The following is a 13,212-nucleotide window of genomic DNA, read 5'->3' as shown; positions in this document are numbered from 1 at the left end:
TGAGGGTAGAGCCTGGTGTGTTGTTTCATCCAGGACATCACAGGTGCATGGGCCATGCTCTGTGCTCAGTAACCATTTATTTATTGAGTGATCACTAGAGGGAAAGGGGATCTTCGCTGCACGATCCAATAAATGGAGTTCACATCTAAATGAGATCATTTCTATGAGGCAAATTTCAACCAATGGAGTGATTGGAAAGATATTCATACTTGAAGTCAGACATGGATATAGGTCCCTTGACAGTGAGCTCTTTTCCAGGTTGTGAGGCTCTTAGAGGAAGAATCTTGCTCCTCCTGTTATTACACCCCTTGGCCCAGCACAGGAAGTGGCACTGAGGAAAAATGCAGTAATGATTTTTATGTGCTTGAATGAATGGTCTCCACTCTCCTCTTTACTGCCGATATAACTGGATTGCTTCATGGGTCTCAGTCTTCTTGACTTTGAAATGGTGTAATGAGATGTACCCCTTGCTACTCTGTTATTTGGAATACATGGGTTATGTGAAAGTACCAAGCTTGCTGTTGGTGCCTCTAGTATTTCTTCACTTGCATATTAGGGCCAGCCTTTGAAAATGTTTCCAGTTGCACTATGTGGGGAAACGTTGGGCTGTACACAGATGGATTATTGCAAAGTAAGCTGGTATAGGGGCAAAGAGAGTAGGAAAGTGAAGGATTTCAGTTGCCCTGAACAAAATTTCCATTAATTGGCTAGAAATGACCGACGAACCACTTGAAATTGACCTCCCTCTGTCCCAGCAGGGGTGTGCCTGTCCCTGCCCTGGAAAAGCTGGTTCTGACCCCAGCACCATGCTGGGCTCTCAGCTTGTATCCGCCACACAGGGCTGCTTTGGGCTGTGACAGAACTATTAAGAAAACAGTAGAGCTGCTGTAAAGGGAGCCATTTGTCCCCTACAGTTTTGGGGCAAACTCCATGGAGATCCAGTTTGCTTCTGGTCAAACCTCTTAGCCTCATACTGGAGAGAATGAAGGGGATGCAGGGGGAAAGGGACAGCACAGGGAGGGGGAGGAAGGAGAGACAGAGACAGAAAGAGAGAGAGACAGAGAGACAGAGACAGAGAGACAGAGAGACAGAGAGAGACAGAGAGACAGACAGAGAGAGAGCGAGCTGCACTTCACAAACCAAGAGGAGGTAACTGATAAAAACCAGACATCACTTTTTTCAAAAATTTTGCTAGACTTTGCAATGCTGCCAAATCGGTGATGTTTAACAGATTTTCCCATCTGTCTGTCCTTTTCTTATTCCTTTCCTCCACTGTCTCTCCAGCTTTCCAGTATTTATCCAGCACGTGTTAGATGCAGACACAGTTAATGGGGGGCGGGGCAGGCAGCTGCAGTAAGAAGGAAGACCTAGATTTGGGGGCAGGGGAGCTTGCTAGGAACTGAACTCAGGACCTTGCGCTTACCAGGCAGGTGCTGTGCCCCTGAGCCACATCCCCAGTCTAGAAGATCCAGATTTTGCCCTCACCTGTTTAATTTTCTCATGGAAACCATGTGTCATTAGCCCACAATGCCTCTGGGGGAATGAGATGCTCCATACCTGAAGTTTAGTCTGTCAAGCTTCAGAAGGTTAAGAAAAGATTAGCCATTGTCAACAAAAGCGTGAACAAATCCTTTCCAATTTCCAGGCTCTGCGAGGGGAGCTGCTCTCTCTGTGTGCACTCTGTGGGCTCGTGCCGAAATGTTCCTGTTAAGGTGTCTGTGTTTTTCCATTTGATGTCCCCTTGGTCAGACACCTTGGAGGGGCAAAACTGTGCCTCCAGCTCAAGTGTGCTTGATTCCAAAGCCCAAGTTTTCTGGAACCACTGAGGACTGTTCCTGAAGGTTGGGGATTATTGAGAGCTACTGTCCTGAAATACAGAGCGCCTCCAGCCCCGGGTCCCGGCTGGAGATTCACTTTCTTTCCCATGTTGGGGGCAGCCAGCTGTGTCTTCCCCAGCATCACTTTCCTCCTTAAAGAATGAGGGAACCAGAGAACCAGTCTCACTGAGGACTGTGAGCTAAATGAAGTGGGTTCATGAACAATATAGGAATCCAAGCAGCCAAATTGATAAATCTGGGATTTAATTAGCTGAGCTCAGTGAACACTCATGTGGACCCATTTCAGATTTCTCACTAAGTGGCCCTGAACTGGAAAATTGCAAAGCTTTTAAACAGAGAACCACAAAAAGATATCTGTTGGAAACAGTTTAGCTAGAATCTTACATTAATTTTTGGTTGACGCCTGTATCCTGCTTCTTTTGTTGAGCAGGTTAATTTTTCTCTTGTGGGTGCAGCTCATTCTGCTTTTCTCATGGTGCTTATACCCTGAGTGATTTTCCATTTTCCTGGGTCAAATACAGGACACTAGTTAAATGCAGGGATCAAAATGGCATCAGTTATGCCAAGCTACAACAAAAGAAACCCATACAAAGGAACCAGGAAACAAGAGCTTGGCTTTGGTGTGAGAGCCTGGGGCAGGTCTCACTGATGCTCAGCATCGCTTTTAATAATCTTGGTGTCACATTTGGGGTTTCCTGATTCCAAAGACCTGGAGATAAAGAATCCAAGGCAAGTGGTTTGTTTGACAGGTGATCCCCGGAGAATGGCGGAGTTGGGCAGGGAGGGAAAGTGCCGGGGACTCCAAAGAACAGATACCCAGTGGGCGACTGGCATCCAGTGGCACCATGAGCGGCCCCCCGGGTCGCATTCCCCCTCCAAGAGGAAGATGGCTACTCATCAGCCACCTAGTAGCCATGGGTGGCTGTGGGCTCTGGGCTTTCCAGTCCCCCCAGATCTCCCATTAAGTGTTAAAGACTTGCAGTAGAAAGCTGCTGTGCACGCTGGCAATAATCCCACTAACTAGCAGAAAGGACAGTGCCCCCGCGTCTTGCGTACCTACTGTGTGCCATACTGAAATCCGATCTTCTGTCCTTGCTGCAACCTGGTTCCTACTCTGCAGAGGAGGAAACCGAGGATCAGAGTAGGTCTACAACTTTGCCCAGGTTCTCACAGCTGGGAAGTGGTGGTGTCAGGACTTGAACCCAGGTTTATTTGGTTTTCTCTCCTGATCCCATTCCCCCTTGGAGGGAGCGCTGTTTTCTAGATTTGGGCTCCTAGACATCTCCTTTCTAGGAAAAAGAACACAATCCTCTCAGATAGTGATTCTCCCATGCTGCTGAAAATTCCCTTCCCCTGCAGATGCTTCCAGGATGGAAGCCTCGGAGATGAGACTTGTGGATCTGATTTTGCAGCAGGTGGTTAACGGATAGACTCTAGGCCAGCTGCTGCCTTTTCCATAGGCAGTGGAAAGGAAAAGTCTAATTTGCAGGCAATGATAGGCATTTCAGTCAGAAAAATGAGTCTGTAAGTGGGATACGGTGTTGAGTGGCACAGAACCTGGCTGTCGTCCTCCGTGCCCTCCCTCTGTAGGATGGGCCATTCCAGTACCTGGCTGATCCTGCCATCTCCATCAGCAGAACCTAGCTGGGCCCTGGAGCAGCTGTAGCTCTTCACATCTGAACCTCCACGCGAGGTGTAAGTGCCTGGCATTGCAGATATTTCTTGAAGCTTTTCTGCACAAATGAGGCTGTGTTCCTGGGCCCAGTGTTGTCTTCTTAAACCCTAGAGTGGAAGAAAGAGGAGCCCATGTCCCGTATTCTTTAGCAGCTAGAGGTAAAGGAGGACTTTTCCATGACTGCAGCATGTAATCCACCACAGACACTGAAGAGTAAAATGCTGGACAGGAGGCCACAAAATGGGCAGAGGTCGTAGCAGGACTCATGCATCCTGTGCTGGCTTGGCAGTGGTTCAAAGCTGAAATTAAATTGCAGAAACCCTGTTTCAGATGGCTTCGGGGCATGTGCAAGTCAACTTCCAGCTGAGCTTGTTGGGAAAGACCCCTCCCGGTGGGAGTGACGGAATGGAAAATTTTCTTTCTAGAAGCTTCCAGAGCAGAGCCCAGCTATTGCAAGTGCAGACACTGCTTGGCTGACTCCCATTTGTCTTCAGCCGATTCCCGGGCTTCCCAGGCATCACCATGACTGTGTCACCATCCTCAGGGTCCCCATGGCTCCCGGGTGCCTGGAGAATGAAACAGGTTCCTGGTGTGGCTTCAGTCACCCTGGCATCCCGCCCTCTTTAAACTCCACCCTTTGTCCTCATTGACCTTCACCTTCTGAGCCTTGAACCCACCAAGCTTGTTCTGATCCTTGATTCCCTCTCAGAACTTAACTCCTGTCACCTGTGGGAGAGGATCTCCCAGGTGACATCGCTGTGGCTCCCCATCTCATTTCCCTGCATGGCTCTGACATGATCTACGTGCCTCCGATCCTTTGATTTATGCACTTTTGTTTCTGTTTTCCCTCCCATAAACACACAGGGTCACTGGCCTTGTTCGCTGTATGTTCTCGGTACCTGCACATTTGTAGAATGAATGTGCGTGAATGAATGAAGGACTTGTTCCACGGTCGGCAGAGTTCTGTGTGACAGTTTTAATGCAGGCTTGGTTATTGCATGGAACCTGGGGCTTTCCCCACATAGGTCCAAGAGTCTGGAGGCCTTGGGAAAGAAGCCAAAAAAATAAATAAAGCAGGTCACAAGAATTTAGGATTTTTTTTTTACTCTGTTAAAGTCAGGCAACTACTGTGTGGCAAGGTAGGTGATATCTTAGGCTCATCTCAAAGAAAAGTGTTTTGACTCAGGGAGTTAAAATTGCTCAGAATCCTCCTCTTTGCCCAAACCTTACCCCCCCCCCACTTGTAAAACAAGACCCAGGGAAATCCGGGGGGCCTCTACACAGTGATTAAGATCTGCTGCTTACTGGCTGTTTGACCTTGAACAAGTTATCCCGTTTCACCTGGCCTTGATTTCTCCCTCTGAAGGTGAGGATGGCCATCATTGCTATCCCGAGGGCTGTTTCTGAGGGTGACGGGAATTATGTAAAGCTCCCAGGACATCCTCTTACACAAGGTGGGTACCACAGAAGTGTGGGCTCCCGTTCCTTTCAGGGAACCTGTAAACTCTTCACCAACAGTGTGCTCCTCTGGATGCTTCTCGACCATTGTAGACTTTTCAACACCAAGGGTCACCTGCTCGTTTTGAAGATTCCACATTGTCTAAGTGAGCTTTGCCAGTGTAACTCCATCATCTGTTCAACATGGCTACAGTTTCGCATATATACGTGTCAGCCCTATTTTTTTAACATGTTTTTGTTTTCAATGGACGCGTGGTACTTGTACGTATTATAGGCGGGGTATAGTGTGCTATTTCAGTACATGCATAAAGCATGTAATGATCAGATCAGTGTAACTGGCATATCTATTACCCTCATTTGTTTCCTGTTAACAGTTTTTTTTTAAACTTAGATAAATGCACTTGAAGATGAAATCATGACCTATTATCATGAATGGGAAATCAATATCACTTGTCATTTGTATAAGGTAACCTGAGAAAAATAGGTGTTCAGATGGAGGAACACATTGATTGAGTTCCCCTTGGCTGGCATCGTCTGCCCTCAGGTGAGCCTGGGGTGAGCGTGTGTTTGGGGGAGCTGCTCCTGGTACATTTGGGCCCCTGCCCCTGCCACTCTTTGCACTGCCTGTGCTCCTCTTTGGTTCCCCTCTGCATTCTCGGGGTCCTGGGTCTCCCTGTTCAGTATCAGAGAGGAATACAGGGCCATGAAAGACTGAACGCAGGAAAAGTCAGGAAAATACAGACACCCCAAGTGATGGTTTTGATGGGTGGTTCTTTCACCTGAGCACGTGTCAGGCTCCCCTTAACGGCTTGCTAAAATGTAGCCTGCGGATGCTGAGTTGCTTATTCAGCAGTTCTGGGGGTTGGGCCCTAGCATAGTTCCCACAAGGTGCTGAGGTATCAGGGCACACTCATCTGAGAACCATTTAAACCATTCTGTGGAAGAGACCTGCCAACTCCCCAGAGAGGAAGGGGGCAGAAGGCGAACCCAAACTTCCCGTGTCTCTGTGTAGTGTATGTGACTTTCTGCTCTAACGCTAAACCTCTAAGAGGCCCGTGGGCAGCCATCTGGCAGAGGTGTTAGCTCCTGGCAGGAAGGCTAGTCTGCACAAAAACAGGAAGGGAACCCAACGGGTATCTGGGTGGAACGCTTATGGCATCCTCTGTGGTGTGTATCTGTCTGACTGATACGAAACTCAGGAAAAAACACAAAGCCAGCTACAGTAATACGGGATTTTTATTCTGCTTGTGAAGTCAGATAACTGTGAGAGGAAAAGAAGTTGATAATTAGGCATCTCCCAAACACAGGTATTTTGATTCTAAACTCTTCAACTTAATATGTCTTCATATTTGTTAGTAATCTTACCCTAACTGAAGATTCTCATTCAATGTCTCCTGCAGCTTGAGCCTTTATAATAAACAAGAGGCCAACTTTGGGCCCATTGACCCAGGTTTACTGCAAGAACAAATCAGCTAATCTCAGGTTTTCCACCTGGAAAGTGGGAATGATACTAACACCAATTTTTAATGGTATTTTTTTCCATTTCTTAATGTCATGAAGATCACATGGCATAGCATATGTAAAATGCCTGGTACAGGAGCTGGCACATGAGTCCCCATGTAAATGGCAGGTGGGCATTAGGACTGGGGTAAAGTGCTAGTGAACACAGACTGATAGGGAAAAGTACTTTTCAAAGCATGAAGTCCATGCAGGTACTGTTGTAAAACAGTCGTCACCCACTCTGGGCTCCTCTAGAATGGACCTGAGAGTGGGGGTGACAGAAGCTCTCTCGAGAGTTAATTTCCTGGGTTGCCAAGGATATGGCTTTGCAGTAAGTTGCCTCATCTCATCTCACATCTTGGTATCCACAAGCACCCAGAGCTTTTAAGACCACTGTGGCAGCTCATCCAACTACCTGTTCCTCCATCCATCCACCCACCCACCCACGCATCCATCCAAACACTCCCCCATCCATTGAAATGACCCTCTACTCATCTATTTACCCACCCACCAACTCATTTATCCATCTAATAACCTATTCTTCCATTTATCCACAAGCTCTGTCCATCTATCCATCCACCATCCATCCATCCATCCATCCATCCATCCATCCATCCATCCAAGCAGCCATTGAGCCACTTACTCTTTCATATATTCCCCAGCTCTATCCATCTGCCTACTCATCCATCCATCCACCTATCCACTCATCCGCCATGCCTCGCTCTACCTATATCCATCTGTGCACCCATCCATCCATCCATCTACCTGGTCTTCCATCTGTCTACCGCTCCATCCATCGTCCCACTCCTCCATCACACTTCTGCCTACCCGCTCATCCATCGTGCCTGCACCTATCTATATCCATCTAGCCTTCCTTCTACCCATCCATCCTTCTGTCCATCCATCCATTCATCTGCCTGTTCTTCTGTGTATCCATGCACAAAGCCATCTCTCCATTCATGCAGCCATCCATCCATCTTTTTCTCTCCTTCCTTTTATCCCTCAGGTTAAAGTGCCACAACAAATGCACCAAAGAAGCCCCACCCTGCCATCTCCTGATCATCCACCGAGGAGGTAAGTATCTAACACTCGCTCCCTCCGGTGGGTTTGGGGTGGGACTCCTGCTGGCTAGCCAAGACACCCACCCCATCCTGACGGCTCAGACACCTTCCACATACACTTGCACTCGTTTCTTTCACTGTACCTCTTCTTTCTGCCTTCTGCCCTCTTTATCCATCTTGTTTGCCTGTCTCTCAAACCCTTGCCTTTGTACTGGTCCCTAGGATATTTTAGCCCCTAGGTTCATTGCCCTTCAGCCCTTGTCCTCTCATTCTTCTCTCTTCTCTTAATTTCTACTTCCTCTCTCTCCCTCAATGCCATTGCTTTTCCTCCCCATTTAAGAAGAGTGATGGTTGAGTGTTTTTCCATTGTGTGCTCTCCAGACTCAATCAATTGGCTTTCCAGAATTTGGCTTGAGGAAGGCTCTGGCTCATGTCTGTTGCTTTGGGCCATCTGTATTCTACCTTTGGGGACTCTGAGAGTGTCTGGGCTAACCTGACCAGGCAGGGAGTTTATTCTTAGCCTTTCACCATATAAAAACAAGCCCCATTTTTCTGGAAGGCAAGACTTTTTTCTGCCTGCCAAGGACTGAATAGGAAGCAAGTTTATAGTCCAGTTTTGCAAATAATTCCCCTGGTCCTCGCCCTGTGGAGTAGCTACTTCCAGACTGCGTCACGCATTTTGCAGTTCATCCTTGGGGGATGCTCTAGGTCTGTGTTGTCAGTAGCTATTGACTGCATCTGACTGTTTAACTTTAGATTAATTAAGACTAAACAAAAATACAAATTAAAATTACTCAGTCACACTTCAAGGCTCAGCAGCCTCATGTGGCTACCATGGTGTAGTGGACAGTACAGATATAGCATTCTTCACCACTGCAGACTGGACACTTGTCAGCATGTCCAGGCCCTTGCTACTCAAAGCACAGTCCTTAAACCGGCCTCACAGTGATCTCCTAGGAGTACGTTAGAAATGTATGACTCCTGGTCCTGCCCTTGGCCTACAGAATCAGAATCTGCAATTCTAAAAGAGACTAGATTTCCATGTACCATACATAGAGTTGCAGAATTCTGCTTGACAATGAAGTTGCATAGAAACCCAGAGGCCTCCAAGGGCCAGCAAGTATCCTAAGTGAGAACAGCTGGCCAGATGGGGCCCGGCGCTATCTGGAGAGGGTGACCAGTCCAGCGGCAGTGCAGACCTGTGTCCTCAGCTCCTCTCACCTTTCAAACAAAAGTCCAAATACAGTTTCATGTGCTAGATACTTATTTTGTTGGCAACTTATAAAATATTTTAAAGTCTTTCTGGCCACCTACCTGCTACAGGCCACCTATCGGTTGAATTGAGCCTTAAAGCCACCAGAAAGGAGCTTTAAGGATACAGAAACTTGCTAATCCGAGTCCAGCTCTTCCTTCCTTGTCCTCCATCTCCCCTGGCCTTGGCTAGTGCTTGCTCAGGGGAATCACTCAAGTTTAGAATGCATCCAAGGGAAACATAAAGAAAAGCAGTCCCAGAGCCAACAGGCAGTGGGTTTTTGATGACTTTTGCATTGTTGATCACCAGGAAGACAGAAATGCAGGAAAAGTCTTTCAGTTCTTTTCTCCTGCCCCTTCCCACCCCATCCTTAATTAAGAACCATCTGTTCCCAAAGCAACTAGACACACTCGATGAGGCTATTTTGAAACCTGAATTCTCCCTGCATCTGAGCCGTAGCTTTGGGTCAGCTTCCTTGGGGTATTCGCCTCCCACCGAATTCCTCTTCAGTAGGAGCTACCAGAGCCCAGCTACCGTGTGGAGGCAGGACCCAGCCTGCTGGCAGTGACCGGTGCTCAGAGGCTGGTATTTGAAGAAGGGTTTCCTCCTACCTACCTTCAAGGTCATGTTCCTTGTGCTCCAGCCCTGCAGGTACCTGTACAGGCAAAGCAAGCTGAACTTTCCAGAAGTCTGCAGGCTTCTTGCTTTTTCCCCCCACGTTGGTGGAAAGTTGAAAATAGAGTCAGTTTCCATGGAGATGGCAGCTCAGGCTAAGCAGAGAGATTAAATCCCTGGGTCAGCTCAAAGCTTTAACTTCTCAGCCGTCCTGCCTCTCACCCCACAATAAAAAAACAGCTAACCAGAACCAACATCAGACACGGGATTGAACTGGAGTTTCTCACTGTGCCTCTCTGTGTTCTCAGTGAGCAACAGAAACCCCGAGGGGAGAGAGGCTTGATGGTGGGCCTGGGATCAGGGGCTATTTATTTAGCACCGCGATGTCCCCAGCTTCCTTGTGGCTTCTGGGTATGACATCAAGTGAATTTTTCTTTCAGGGACCCATGATTGTTTAGAAACACATTATATCTCAGTGTGCAACAGGTTGAGAAACCCCACAAGGAACAAAAGACGACCCTAACACCACAAAGATCTGAAGAGCAGGGACAGGTGGCCTTCAGGAGCTGGTTCACTAACTGAAGGCCCCAGGAGAGCTGGCCTCTCTAATGTCTTAACTGAGGCTGAGCTCTGAAATGAAAACCAAGATGAACCAGCAGTGGCATTGAAACAAAACAAAACAAAACCCTGGTAGCTTTCGTTCTTTCACTGTGACATTTTATTGACATAAGTCACACATTGGTGGCATCAAATGTTTAGTAACCATGGAGGGCAGCCTGAACCCACCACAGCGGTGCAGTGACGATCACTCTGAGGGTCGGGTACAGGTCCTCAGGGTGGAGTCTGAGCTCTGTACTCCAGGCATGGTCAGAGCCAAACTGATCCTGAAGCTCTCAAATCTCTGTTTTTACCCCTATGGACCCAGCAAGGTTAGTCCGGACAGAGTCGGTCCCATGTGACATCAACAATCCTGTACGGAAGCCACCCCGGTATTCGGACCTGCACATCAGCCAGACGCTCCCCAAAACCAACAAAATCAACAAGGTGAGACTGAGCTTCTGCTGGGTGGGGGCCTGAGGGGCTGGCATGGCCAGGTGCTGGGCAGAGGCAGGAAGGGATAGATGTGCAAGTGTGGTTTGTTTTGTGTAAGCTGGGAGCGGGGCACCTCCCTATCAGTGAGAGGTACGCATGCCAAGCCTCTCTGATTTAACCCGAGAGCACAGAGAAATGAGAATGAACGAGTGTGTGGAGGAGGAGGCTTTAGAGAGGGGTGGAGATGCCAAGGGGAGTTTCCTTGGCGGTCCAGACCCTGCCCGCTCTGCTCTGCGAGATGTTTCCCCATCTGCCTGATCTGCTATGCAGATGGTCCTCGGCTTTCTGAACATCTGTTGAACTAAGGATCGGGGGATCTATTTTGCAGCTCCTGCTGGAGACAGGATGGATGGATATCTTTAGGGACCCGACTCTGGGACATTCCTCATTCCAGCATGATTTACAGATCTTTTGTTTGATCTGTTGATGGGGCTGTAGCAAAACTATCCCCCAGACCCACACAAGGTAACACAGACTGCACCCCGAGGTCTTCATGCATTGTGTTTAAGGTGGATAAAGTATGATCAGCCAAAGATGGGGGAGGTCGCCAGTCTGTGTGCGGATCCCCAGGGTCAGTGTGATGACTGCTGGCTTCTTCTTGGCTTCTCTGCATAGGCTAGACGGGGTTGCTCCCTCCTCAATCTGCTCTCCACAAGGCAGCCAGAGTGAATATTAATGAATTGGAATCCCGTCGCTCCTCTGCTTAAAACCCATCCAGCAGCTTTCTCTTGCTTTCAAAGAACCAGTTGGATCGTTTACCACAGCCCACAGTGCCGTGCATAATTTGGTCCTTCCTTCCCTCTCTGACCTCCCCTTCCAGCCTCCCAACAAAGACCATCTGTTCTTGTGCTATCACAACAGTTTTTGCCACTAGATCTCAGAGCCATTCCTCACCTGGCTCCTTGAGACAACATCCTAGCCGTTGGAAGAGCCTGGCCTCTGGAGCTAGGAAAACCGGCCTTGGCTTCCTCCACTTACTGGCTGTGAAACTTCAGATGAGTAATTTAAATTCTGTGATCCTCAGTTTTCTCAGATATGAGAAGGGATTGTTCTGGTTATCTGCTGCCGTGGAGCAAGCTACCCCAAACTTAGCAGTGTTCAACCACCACTCTTGTCCTTTGCTCAGAGTCTGTGTGTTAGGAATTGGGACAGAGCATAGGAGAGATGGGTTGTCTGATGTCCAGGAATCAACTGGGAAAACACAGGTAGCAGCTAGAGCCGTCCACATGCTTGTGGTTTTTGTTTTATGGTGTGTTTGGGGGGAGGGATGCGGATTGCAATACTTGAGTTGGGACTCAGGCCTCAGACATTCTGGACAAGTGCTCTACCACTGAGCTACACCCCTGGCCTTAGTCAGCTTGAGCCATCTAGAGTCTTCTAGAGTCATCTAGAGTCTTCTAGACTCATCTAGAGGCTTCTAGAACCAAGAATGGTGCATCATAGCCTCCATGCCAAGTTCATCCTACCACTTTTTTTAGTGAATAAAAGTTTATTGACAACCCCGCCCCCCCCATGCTGTGTGCTGGTTTTGTTCTACAACAGCAACAAAGTTGAGTGCTCACAACAGGAACCATACGGCCTGCAAGGCTTAAAACGTTTGCTATCAGGTCATTTACAAGAAGTTTGCTGATCCCCGATCCGGAGGTTTTGTTGTTCACATGCCTGGTGTCCGGGCTGGGTGAGTTTGTGTCTGGGCTCATCTGAAAGGCCAGCCAGCTCACTGCACAGGGCTTGCCTGGTGGGCGAGTTTTGCTCACACTACAACCACTTCCGTGTAGCTCGGCTTGTATGGCAGCTCATGGCTCAAAGATCCATCAAGTTAGCAAACAAGGTGGGACCCCTGCTGGAGTATTTTACTAACAAGAGCATTTACAAGCCTTCTCAGGCTGGAGGAAGGAAGAGACATACACCCCAAGTCCGAAGGGGGCCAGCCCAAGAGGCTACAGATTTGGCTCCACATTCCGTGGCATCCCAGGTGAGCCATAAGGGTGTCAGCCTCAGAGTTGTAAAGGTGAAATTAAATAATCTACATTTAAAAACACTTAGTGCAACTCCTAGCACCTAGGAAACGTCCAGGAAATTCTAACTAGTGTGATTAGCTTCATTCTTGGAGCCTTCGATCAAAATGTCAGGCTGAGTTGCCTTTCCCTTTGCTGTTGACAAAAGATGTTGGTCTCGGGGCTGGAGATGCAGCTCAGTGATAGGAGTGCTTGCGTACCACATAAGAGACCCTCGGTCTCCTCCCCAGCACTGCAAATCAATCAATCAATCAATCAATCAATCAAAAAGGGAAAGATATGGGTGACTGAAAGAGGGCCCTCCCAGAAAGCCTTCCGGCAGGGCTAAGGGTATTCAGGTAATGAGGGGCCTGGGAAGTAACCCTGTGTTCAATAAACCATCTTTTCCTTTGACATCTTGAGGGGCAAGGAGCTCGGGGGAGTCACCTTGAGACCTTCTCCTCTGGCTTTTCATGCACTAGGGCCCCTGGTGTCAGACGGCACAGACACACAGATAGGATGGATCAGTGACCGTGACATTGTTCTGCTTGTCTGCCGGCAGGGGAATTTGATAAGGGAAATAAATTAACCTCTATTTAGAAGGCAGCTTTGACACGAAGGTGGACAGGATTTCTCATCGAGCTGGGTTATTTTTTCCTCTTTCTCTTCTCACTGGCTTCATGCAGATTCTTTTTGTCAGGCAATGATGTGGTTAGTGCAATAG

General features: G+C 48.2%; 1 protein-coding gene across 4 annotated transcripts in view; it reads left to right on the top strand.

Moving 5' to 3' along the window:
* Ksr2 (kinase suppressor of ras 2) overlaps window positions 1-13,212 on the top strand; it is a 397,441-nt gene that overhangs the window by 301,327 nt on the left and 82,902 nt on the right. For 3 of the 4 annotated variants that reach the window (XM_063225732.1, XM_063225735.1, XM_063225733.1), the window contains exons 8-9: window positions 7,478-7,545; window positions 10,319-10,443. In XM_063225732.1, the coding sequence (XP_063081802.1) occupies window positions 7,478-7,545; window positions 10,319-10,443 (193 nt within the window). The remainder of the gene's footprint in view (window positions 1-7,477; window positions 7,546-10,318; window positions 10,444-13,212) is intronic. The other variant, XM_063225734.1, reaches the window with a different exon arrangement.

Source organism: Cavia porcellus, unplaced genomic scaffold (genome assembly GCF_034190915.1).
Source record: "Cavia porcellus strain 051 isolate PalLab524CR breed Dunkin Hartley unplaced genomic scaffold, mCavPor4.1 scaffold_16, whole genome shotgun sequence".
In the NCBI taxonomy this organism is placed as follows: Eukaryota; Metazoa; Chordata; class Mammalia; order Rodentia; family Caviidae; genus Cavia; species Cavia porcellus.
Note: the sequence above shows the minus strand (reverse complement) of the source record. Positions and strands in the feature narration are given on the sequence as shown.